General features: G+C 30.7%; 1 protein-coding gene across 7 annotated transcripts in view; it reads left to right on the plus strand.

The window, feature by feature from the left end:
* Nucleotides 1-12,217, plus strand: part of stau (double-stranded RNA-binding protein Staufen) — a 38,835-nt gene that overhangs the window by 21,280 nt on the left and 5,338 nt on the right. For all 7 annotated transcript variants that reach the window (XM_067049368.1, XM_067049369.1, XM_067049366.1 and 4 more), the window contains 8 exons: nt 583-660; nt 894-1,077; nt 3,785-3,975; nt 5,413-5,583; nt 5,852-6,001; nt 6,975-7,160; nt 8,033-8,147; nt 10,538-10,716. In XM_067049368.1, the coding sequence (XP_066905469.1) occupies nt 583-660; nt 894-1,077; nt 3,785-3,975; nt 5,413-5,583; nt 5,852-6,001; nt 6,975-7,160; nt 8,033-8,147; nt 10,538-10,716 (1,254 nt within the window). The remainder of the gene's footprint in view (nt 1-582; nt 661-893; nt 1,078-3,784; nt 3,976-5,412; nt 5,584-5,851; nt 6,002-6,974; nt 7,161-8,032; nt 8,148-10,537; nt 10,717-12,217) is intronic.

Genomic DNA, 12,217 nt, shown 5'->3' on the forward strand with positions numbered 1-12,217 from the left:
TAATATGAACATATTTCACAAGTTTTTTAGAGTTGGGATTTTCAGAGCCAATCCTTAGACTAGTCACCTATATTATATATTATATATATTTATTTTACTAACTAGGAAGTACATTTATGTAGTATAAAAATGTTTCCCCTCTTTTTAGTTTCATTATCAAGAAAAGAACTATGGTTCTTATAACCTTGTAAAACAATTTTATATGCTTTGTCAAGCATTATCCCTGTAACACAGATGATTTAATTTCCCTTTGATTCATGTTATTCATGAAACATGAGTTATTAAAATAAATAAAAGCAAGTTCAGTGTTTATATTTTTTCAACCATACAATTGCTTGATCCCAAAAGAAAATAACCATTTTTCTTCTTCAGCGTTCTTCCTTTTGATGGTCATGGCAGGAGCTAAAATGAGGAATTAGAAGTGTTTCTCATGAAGCTTTGTAGAGCTTTCTCTGCATCTCGATTGGAAAGACCATTAATAAATTAACCAAATAACTATTAATAATAGATACACCCTTCTCTTGTAATTTAATAATATGTATTTCCATATTTTTTTAAATGTTTCCTTTATTTTATTTACAGCCTTATAACGACCACTTCACATTCCCTTATGGAAGAGGTAAACCTAATTTCAGAGGTGGTTTCAACCGTGTTGATCCTGTAAGTAAATAATTAACATTGTTATTATTAATTTATTTTAGTAATGTTTGAATTAAACACATCTCTTTATCTTAACTCGCTTTTGCTACCAACTCAGTGAATTTTCTTTATGAGTAGAATATTATTAAGTTGGTAATCCCACCAACAGATTTTTGTAGATATCCTGTGTTTATAAATTTTTAATTCTTTCAGTTTATGTTTTCTTTTTGTTTAATAAAATTTTAATATTGCAGAGGTTCTATGGTCCAGGAAATAAAGCGCCTTTGTATAAAGTTGTCGTAAAGGTCGGAGAACGTGAATTTTCTGGTGAAGGTAACTCGGCACAAGCTGCACGGCACGACGCTGCTTCCAAAGCACTTCAATTACTGCACAGTCTGCCTCTCGATGACACTTGCCCTGCCAATTCTACTATCTGCGGTATTCTATTTATCTACTTTAATAGATAAGTGATGTATAGATAAAATGTCTGTATTTTAATTGTAAAATGTCCGGATTTTAATTGTTTACCATTTTTCTAAATAAAGATCTAACTTCAAGATTTTCAAAATATGGCTGATGCCATACTGATGTAAATATGAAAATGAACAACTTGTCTTTTCTATACCTCTCTTCTTTAGTAAAGAATGTTTTCCCTTTTATTTGCTGCAGGATCAGAAGAAGGTATGAAATTATATTTATGTTTCCTATTTTTTAATTGTCCATTTTTATTAGGAAAAGATGGAGTCAATCTGTTAAATTATGATAGCTTTCATGGTTGTAAGAAGTGGACTTACAAGGTATATGTTCTCCTCTGCGCTAAAGCTAGCAAGAATTGATGTCTTATCCATCTATTTATTTTATTTGGTTCTAGAACAAACCTTCAGATAAAAACCCTTCTGGTTTTTTTATTCCTTAGATGTCCAGTCTCAACTTTTTTCTTCCACTCCTGCTGTTTTGTTGTCAAATTTTATGATTTTGTGTAACTACACCGACCCTGTAAATTTGATTGGCGTTTGAGAATACATTTTTGGGATCTTCACTTTTATATCCCCATCATTTCGCAGATTTCAAATGCTTGTTTTCTGGCTAACCTTATCCTGAGGTGGGTAGAGGTTTCAGAAATCTCATTTATTTATTTTATATATCATATCATATACTTCTATTGCTTCATTATGGGAACTGACCTATTAAAGAAAGTATTAAATATTTATCTTGATCAAAAGCTTGATACCACAGAGCCCTCTGCTGTGGCATGTTTTGATGAAATAGGGTATTCTCAATATTGAATCTTTTCCTAATATGTCTTGTTCACCAATTTACTTAAAACTAGATGTAGCTGGTTTACAGGCTATTCTATCTGTCAAATCAAGTTTTAAAGATTAACCCTTATCGGTTGTATGTCACCTCTCACGTGACAACAGTACTTTGTCGCTACGATTGTATGTCACGTGGAGGGTGACAAAGCAAAACATGTCGAAACTCCCAGATTTTAAGTTCTTAGGCAAATTTGTTTTTGGGATCAATGGTAGATTTGTTTTGGGAGCCTGTGGCTGATACAATTTTAAGTTTTTGGGCAAATATATATGAACAATGTTTTTTCACCTATTGTAATTACATTTTGTAAGGTTGATATGTTGTGACAGTTCACTGTCAAGTTGTATACATATGACAGTTATTGCAACTGTTAGTCCACTTGCATTACTTGTACTATTAATGATCACGCCAGACCCAGTCCACCAGTAAAACTGTCTTGTTACTACCATGGTAGTGGCTACCACTTTTGCCACAATTACTGAAAGTGTATGATAGTTCACTGTCAAGGCGTTTATATATGATTGTTAAAGCAGTAGTTACTTCACTGACTTTACTTGTACTATTAATGATTATGCCTAACCCAATGTGACATTACTGTAACTATTAAATAGTTATACCATTTTTTCTTGGCTCTGAGCGGGTATTTTTTTTTTTTGGAAGAATCAGTTGGACTGCTTATTAGTTGAGTATCAGTAACAGAGCAATTGATATCTGTTTTATATCAATGCATTTTCTAAATATATAATTATTTGAATCTCATATATGTTTAAAATAAATAATTTCTAACAAAAATGTTATTCTTACAATATTGAATTTAACGAGATATAAGATAACTAAGTTTACTACGGATATTTACAAATAAGGCACATCTTAATTTACAAGAGAGCTTGGAAACAAAATATTGACATAATTAAGATTTCTATAAATTGATACTGATAATTTGATTCCAATTTATCATTTCTCAGAGCTCTTTTGAAGAAGTAGCTCTCTCTTTTTATTATAATTGATAAACAAACCAGTCTCAAACTAGAATTCAAATCATATATAAATAAAATAATAATTTTATATAATTACATTATGGGGATTGTCAATAATTATCAATGTATTATCTATTTGGCATAGTTAATAAGCTTTAACTCTTTATAAAAATATAGATATTATCAATAATACCATTAGTTATGGCTCCGTTTTTGTCCCCCTTTTCCTCGATAAGTATATTTTTCACCCCTATACCCTTTTGGATCTCTTTCCTGCCATCTGGTAGAGTGTTCCTTCTTGGGGAGGAGACCAAACATTCCTCTGGAAAAATAGTCAGTGTTCCATTCCTTTGTCACCTAGACCTTGATAATTTTTGAAATTATAGGCAATAGTTTTAATTTATTTACTATCTAGAAATCGTCTATCAGGTACATTTTTACTTATGTATATGATTAGTCTTTATTTTGTCATTTACTTTTTTACTAACCTCCATTAACAAGGAACTAACCATCATTTCTATGAAATTGTGTTTTATAATTTACCTAAATCGATTATTTTTTTTGAGAATTTTAATTTCTCAACATAAATCACAGCGGCCTTCTATATCACTATTATAGATATAGCTAGAGCTGTGGTTTTGAAATGAATAAAATTATCATCATGAAATGAAAAAAAATATTGATTTAACTTAAAAAACACAACAAAAAAATGTTGGTTGATTCCTTACTTCATATATGGGTTTAAATTATTTATTATTTAAAAACCTATTAGGATTTAATAAATCAATTAAAATCAATAGCCTGAAAGTTTTTATCATTGAGAGTAATAATATATAATTTTTTCACTATATTAGGTGGACTGACCGAGCAGGAGACCGAACTTAAGTCACCAATATCCTTAGTTCACGAGATAGCGTTAAAGAGGAATCTTCCCGTTCTTTTTGAAGTTATCTCTGAAAAGGGTCAGCCTCATATGAAAACTTTTGTAACCAGATGTTGTGTAGGCGATAAGTTCGAAACGACTGGTGAAGGAAACGGAAAGAAGGTTAGTAATTTTATTTTTATTTATTGATTTTTAAAGCTCAGAATAGGAAATATGAGTTTTAGAAATAAGGCTATTAACCTTCTTTTTTTTTTATTAGAAGAAGATAGTTGACCATTTGTAGTATATTGTAGGAAGATAGTCTGGGAGGCGATCAATAAAGGTATCAAAATAGTAAAAGTAAACTATTTATTGTTAACCAATGTTTCTCCTCACTTTGCAGGGCTTTGAGATTGAAAGAGAGCGGACGACTCAGTCGACTGCTCTTATTCAATCTGACAGCCCTGACAAAGCCCTGCAAATGTTGGTTCACAATAAATAGTTTTCTTTTACTATTTTGATACCTTTATTGATCGCCTCCCAGACTATCTTCCAACAATTTTTTTTTATACCATTATACTACTTGTACACATGCTGTACAAGAGCCGCAAATATGTTTTAGCGTATTACTTAATAAACTGCAGTAGCGGTAATAAAAAAAGGAGTATTTAATAAATTTTTTAGTAGAATAACACAATAATCTTATTTGCAATTTATTATATGAGCACAATTTCCTGTTCTGGGGCCGTCCTTAGCTCAGTGGTTAGTCTGGTGAGACAAGTCTTACTAATCTGAGATCTACTGGTGGTGCCGGTTCAAATCTGGCCTGGAGCGTTGACTTTTTTCATGAAGTGCCGATCCTACAAAACTTGACTCCAACCAGGTTAGGGAGTATAGGGCTCCAATGGGAGTCTTGGCTGAAAAAATTCCTGTTCTAAAAGTATAATGAAGCAACTGTAAATTTTGTGAGATTGTCTTTATTGTCTTGGTGGACTCAAAATGTGTTTTCTAGTTGTTTTTAATTTGGTGAAATTGTATTTAAAAATTCACCATGAAAGGAATTTTGTTAAGTGCAATTTTGTTACTTTTCAAACATTTAGTAAATGCATTTTTGAGCCACCAACAAAATAAAGTCAGTTTTACAGTTGCGTCATTATACTTCCAGAGCAGCGATTTGATAGCAATATTTGATTTATATCGAACAACTGATAAAGTTATTGGGAGGATAGCTGGAGATTAGCCAGTGGGTATAAAAATAATTAAATTACAACTATTTGAACAACAATAAAAAAACCTCAAAAAAAAAAAAAAATATATATAAATTATATAAATAGAAATTTCCCTCATGGCTTCGCAAAAAGAACCATCATGCCCACTTGTCAGACTTATTCCCCCACTAAATACCAATACCAATATCTTCTAATTTAATTTATCCCATTTTAATTATTTAAATATCTGTTATATTAAATATTACACTAATGTTTCTGGTTTTATAGAAAGATTTAGTAAATTGTAAAATTTGTAATTTTGTTTTCTGCCTTATTTAAAATTTCCTCCTTATTGAAATCATAATTGATTATTGAAATATAATTTTTGTTGTAAACTGCAAACTATGTTTAGATTTCGAAAAAGCGAGCTGCCGAGAAGATGTTGGAACAACTCAGGACCCTCCCGCCTACAACAACTGTTACAGCTCCTGGTTGTGCCTCCGCTCTTGCTCGTGCGAAGCGTAAAGCTACTACTGGGAAAAAGAAATCTAGAAATATTATTAAGGAAACTCCTATTTCTCAGGTATTAAACTGATGTCAATATATGATAATTAACTAGAGTATATTAAAACCTTTTAAAACATGATTTATAACGCACCTTTTTCTAGCTGTTACTTCATTTACTATTACTAAAAATCATTGAACCAACCTAAGAAACCTAAAAAAATAACCCTGGCCATCTTCTTATGTTTTAATAAAATAACCACGTAGTCTTGATGCAAATACTTTTGTTAGGTTAACTAAGGATAATACTAGCTGCTTAGTACATGTTTTTATTTTATTTCCTCTAGGAAACCAAGTACGATGAACGTGATAACAGCGATGAAATGAATCCTATTTCTCGTTTGATCCAAATCCAACAGGCTAAAAAAGAACGGGAACCAGTTTATACTCTACGGGAAGAACGTGGTCTTCCGAGGAGGCGAGAGTTCATCATGGAAGTAAGTATTGTAAAACAGTTGTTTTCATTTATGAAACTGTTATACAAAAGTATTTTGTTTTCCCTTTCGATTATCATTCCGAATAGTTAGTGAATCATTTTAAAATTTTTAGAAAAAATCATTTTCGTGATGAATAACTATCTATATAGGTATAGGACCTTCTATATATTATATAGATATTGGAGGAAATACTTTTGAGCGGGTAGAGAGGTATAAGTTATTGGGGTCTGAGAGGTAACTAGAAAATACAAAATTGATAAGAAAAGTAAAAGCGGTCTAATACTTATTATTTTTCAATTTAGAAACTGCTTAGCCTCATGCCTTCTGTCCAAAATCTTAAAATTTAGAATTTACTAAACTATTATCCTTCCTACTGTTCTCTACGGATGCGAAACATGGCCTCTGAAACTAAGGGAGGAACAGTGTCTTAAAGTTTTTAAAATAAAGTATTGCAAAAAAATATTCGGACCAAAGATGGACAAATTAATAACTGGTGAATCTAGAAGGTGATAGTATTGCAATGAATAAGATGGTATAAGGTTTGTAGGGTTTAGTAATGAACGGATCCCTGAAAAGTTAACACTGATCTGACTGGTTAATGTCCGAAGAGTAGGTGGGAGGATTCTTGAAAATATATTTTAAGATTGTTCTTGATAATGGTCAAGTTGGACGTTTGAAGTTATTAATAAAGAGTGTTGAAACTTCATGGATGTGATTTATTTTAATTGAATATTAAAATCACTTTTCAATGTTCAAATATTGATAATTTTTTAACTTCCTATTCAACAGAAATGGTCTATTGCCCTTTGTATTTGGCAGATTTATATTTTTGCTTACTTTTAGTTCATACCAAACTTGTTTTAGTTGAATATATTAACATTTATTTGAACCAGTACATTTATACAAATTCTCGAATCTTATCATTTCTTTTGTTATAGTGCCCAATTTATTTTCTTTGATTTATGTTTTAAAGGTGACTGTGGGGAAACATTCGTACATCGGATCGGGACCAAACAAGAAAGTAGCCAAACGAAATGCCGCCGAAGGCCTTCTTCAGCAACTTGGATATGCGAGCCCGACGTTGAGCAGGAGCGGTCACCAGCTTCCTCAGAGCCAGTCTCAGCAGTCACAATCGCAGCCTTCCCAACAACAGCACAAAGTATTTCTATATTTTATATTATTTATTTATTATAAGATTTGTTATTGATGAAATAAATATTAAGCTAATAGCGTATTTAGTTTTCTTACTTTATATATTTGTTGGTAATTGTTTATATTAAAATATTTGGACAGTAACAATTTTTTTTTTAAATATATTTTTTTTATTTACTTGAATAAACAAAATGCTCATAAGAAAATATAAAAAAAATAATTAAACAAATGATTTATTATTACAATTCTTGAGTAAAAAAAAAATTACAAGATATTGTAGGTATGTACGCGTTTGCTACTTATTTTTCCACATAGCCTTCCTGTTCTGTGCAGGTTGTAAATCATGGCACAATTGTTATGATGCCCTCATCATAGAACTATCCCACTATCTTGTTCGTCCACTTCAAGACTTCTTGTTTATCTCTTCATTGTTTCAAAATTTTTTACACCCATATGAGTCTTCTGTGGACACTACGAGATTAAATTTTGTACTGACGAGGGTATTCAATGTTTGTTGTGTTCAGGGACTTCCACTACTCCTCAGTGTTACCAAATTTTGAAAAAGAAATTCTCTTTCTTTCTGAACATTCCTCGTATTATGCAGGTTATTTGATAGGCATTCTAACCTTGGGATCCTAATCTATCAGTTGTCTGTTTATTTGTTTAGCACTGTCTTGTCGCAACTATGCTCTGTCATATTATAGCTATAAAAAAATTCAATTATTAAAGATAACCATTACTGAACAAAATTTTTAAAATAAATTCTTCCTCTTAGACTTAGTTGTAAAAAATGCTTTTAAGTCTAAATAATCATGAATGAAGTTAGCATAATCTGTAAGTTTTTCTACAGTTAAAAATAATTGATTTATTCTTTATCAGGTAAGATTTAGCGATGAAAAACCGGAAGGCGGGGTTTCAGGCCGACAACTTGTACCTGGTCTTATCCTTATGAAGGACAACAAGGCCACGAATAATGGACACAAACCAGGCACAGGTACTTTTAACCCTCTATTTATGATAGTAATAACTTTTCTACTTATCTGCGATTATTTCTTATATTTAATAGATATGTAAGAAAAAATACACATTGATGATTGACTGACTGTGAATTAGAAGATGGTCTGGATTGCGGTCTAGAAAAACAGCTAAGAAATAGATTCAACTATTTACTAATGACCAACATTTCAATCCACACTACGGGTTTTCATCGAGGTTAAAATAAAAAGATATTTAGTTGATAAAGCTAAAGTAATAAAAGTGACATTTAAATAAAATCGATTTTCCAAGATCAAACTTTAGCTTTATCTACTCTGTATCTTTATTTATTAATAACTCCGATAGTTGGAACTATTTTTTAATTATCTATTTGGCCTGTTGAGGACAAATGCTGTGTGTGTAGGTGATAGTACGTTAATGACAGCTAGGTATCACTATAGTAGTTAGCTGTTGTGTGCAGACACAGTGCAATATACAGAGCGACAGGAGCTGGTGGCCGTTGAGGGGCCTCAAAATGAACTGACTATACAAACAGAACAATGCTGCCAGTCTTTTATTATAAACTGTGCTTAGTGTCGTTGTTACAAACAAATAGCGCATGTAAATGTCCTTATTTTACTTTGCCAAAAATACAATTAAAATAGTAGATTGATACCTGAATGTACAAAATCCAAGAAATAAAAATTTTCAATCTTTCAATTTAAATAAATAGAAATTAAAGAAATAATGTTTACGTGCATAAATATATTTCTTAACCCCAACTCGAACCACCTCCTTTTAATCTAAGAAAACATGTTGATTTATTTTTCTAGTATTATTACACCTTAATTATTAACAAAAGGTAATCAGAGGATTTTTTGATTTCATTGTTATTCATTCCTGGTGAAACCTCCAGGAAATAAAAATCTTATAATTTTTTATTTTCTCACATCGTCCTGAGATATAAGATGTGTTGTTTATTGATGAATTGTTTTCAATTTTCAACATCTTTTCAATAAAATAATAATTTTAATTTGATCCAAAGTAACTTCAAATCAATTTAAAAAAAAAACTGTGTACCTAATTTCAATTTATTTTTTAAATGTTCAACATCTTTTCAATAAAATAGTAATTTTTATAAGATAAGAGTTTGTTTATATGATAGTGATAGTGTAGATTAATAGGAAATTAAAAGTTTTAAAAATTTATGAAGTTTTGAAAAAATAGGGTGATTTTGACTTATAATTAATGACCTGGGCAAAATAGCCTGCAAAACTTTTTTAAATTTTAATGTGAGATGAGAATTTATATTTGAAGATGGCCGAATCGGCCGTAATGTTGGACTATTGATATAATAAAGATTGTTGAGACTAAACAAGGATACCATTTGATTTATTTAGTAAAATAGTAATTTTAATTTGGTTCAAATTAACTTCAAATGAATTTTAAAAACTAATATACCTAATTTGAATTAATTTTGGTGTAGTACATATGAAACAAAAATTTCTGTTTTGATAATGTTTTTATTATGTCAAGAGAAAATTTATATTGAGTCTCAAAAAAGAAACACTTGTCTTCTTATTTTAAAAATTACCAAATTTGGACAGAATAATTTTGATAATTGTATGTTCTGTGTATGAAAAAAAAATATGAACATATCTCTTAGATTTCTATTCGTAATGTAGTTAGATCAATTGATCATTGAATCTAAGTACCTAATGAGATAATAAAAGTAGTAAGCAACAAATAATAAACTTTAGCTAAGATTATAAAATCCAAAATTCAAAATCAAAGATGAAATTTATAAAAAAAAAATGTATACTCACAAAAAAACAAGTCCTGTTTAAATTATTCATTCCAATGACACTTAATTTGATTCATATCATTGCTGTTATTTATGGTAAACCACTGTGAAGATAATAATTATCAGTTGGAACAATGATAAAGCGTGGTAACTTAATAATTTTTTTTTTATACATTTTGTCATTTATTTTCTAGATATGAGGTATTATGTAGTGGAACATAGTCACTTACCAAAACTTAGTATCAACATTATTATTTTAAGAAAACAAATTTCCTGAAGATTTTTTCAACAGTTTATGAAATCATGTTTAAAAAAAGCTAGTGATACCAAAAACTTCAATTCATAAAAAATTTCGGTTTCCATCTTTTACAACCAATTGTCTCAAATTTCTTAAGTGTATAATTCGTTTTTGATTTTGTTCCATTATATATATTATTTATTAATGTTATCTACCTCATTTGTTTATATTTGTGAATGATATTTTTATTTATTAAATTTTGGTTTGTTTGTTGTTTTATTTATTAATTGTTACCTTTTCTCTTAAGTAATTATATATACAATTTTAAAAAATATGCCATACTTAGTATCTACTTTGTTGATGTTAGGTGTCAACTTGAAAGCCACCATTGCCAAAGAGTATTTGAGTGAAGGTTCTTCACCAACAGCCGATGCACTTGCTGGAGTGAAACGCCAAACCAAAAATTCATCTGTCAGGCCTACCGAACAGTTGGCTTACTTAGCTTCTGTACTGAATTTTCAAGTACAGTTTTCGGATTTCCCCAAGGTAAATATATTTTGTATTATTTAATCCAGAGCATAATGTTTTTTTCTAAGCTATAAACGTATTCTGAGAATCAATTAACATTAAAAAAAAAAAAATCCTCAACAAAGTAAAAATAACAATGGCTTGTGTGATTTTATAGAAAATACTCTTACTGGGCAAGTCCAAAGTGGTTAATACTTACATAACCTGGATTTTTCTGGTATTATTTATTTAAATAGTTTTTAGTTGTGTCTTTATCTATCCAATGTTGACACTTTTATCATTTCAATAAACTTGGTCATCTATCCTTTTTTTTCAGGGGAGGGGATTTTATAAATGCACAAGCCAGATATTCATTTAAAAAAAGAGTTGAGACACCACAAACGTGTGTAAAAAACATAATAAAAGCATCATAAAATAACTTGAAAATGTTGTTAATTATTACACAATAGTTTTTCTTTAAATTAATTATGTATCATAAAAATAAATAATTGAAGGCGTGATGGTAAGGAACTATGCTATTTACTCCGAGGACTTAGGTTCGAATCCGGCTGTGGTTTATAATTATGTTAAGTTACACTGTAATCGTGGATCAACCCTGTGGGTTCTGGAGCCCTCGGGGGGTTTACCCAGCCTTGTAAAGTGGGTATCCTTAATTTAGGAAAAAACTGGTGGTTGAGCATGATCTTAAAAAAATCACTTTCTTGTATTAACCGTTGTTCTAAAAAGAGTGCTGAACCCCCCATGATCCTCCATGGGTTGAAGAGGGTTCACATTAATATTATTTTAAAAAAATTAAGTTTAGACAAATCTTTAAAAAAAGAATGGCAAAAATTGGCAGAAGGTATTGTTGAGTTCCGAGGATTATCGCAGGGTGATTAGAGTAGCGATTTCCAAACTTTTTTTGCCATGGCACCCTTCTTTGACTGAAAAATTATTATCCTTTGAGCAGTTGAATGTGTAGGGAAAAAAAAAAAAAAAGTGCTAATTAAATGTTGAATTACACTTTACTTCTGGTATTTTAATTTTTTGTTATATTTTCAGAAATTGGCATTTCCCTACAGCACCCCCTGGCAGGTGCTTGGGGTACCCAGTTTGGGTACCATTTCATTAATAAATTAAATGAGCATTTGGAATATCCCAGGACATCTCCTGTAGTAGGTTAACACCATTTTAGTGTTATAGTACATTGGAAAATCTTTCTTTTTTATTCTATTCAGGGTACCCAATTTGTTCACTGGCATCGAGGGCCAAATCCCTTCACAACAATAAAATTATCAGTCCACCATACCGTTTAATTTATTTTTCTTCTTTAAATTCTGTTTAAAATCAACAATGGGGAGCTAGAACCACCAATTCCCGTGGCCGATCACTCCTGTCTGCTATCAATTCCCTTCGATGCAACATTCTTTGTCCCAATTCTCCTACATACTGGCCAACCGATCCTAACCGTAACCCTGACCTCCTGGACTTCTTTATACACAAAGGCTTAGGCCCTCTAAACACTTCCCTTTCACGCCTC

Source organism: Halyomorpha halys, unplaced genomic scaffold (genome assembly GCF_000696795.3).
Source record: "Halyomorpha halys isolate HHAL.00 unplaced genomic scaffold, Hhal_1.1 Scaffold614.1, whole genome shotgun sequence".
In the NCBI taxonomy this organism is placed as follows: Eukaryota; Metazoa; Arthropoda; class Insecta; order Hemiptera; family Pentatomidae; genus Halyomorpha; species Halyomorpha halys.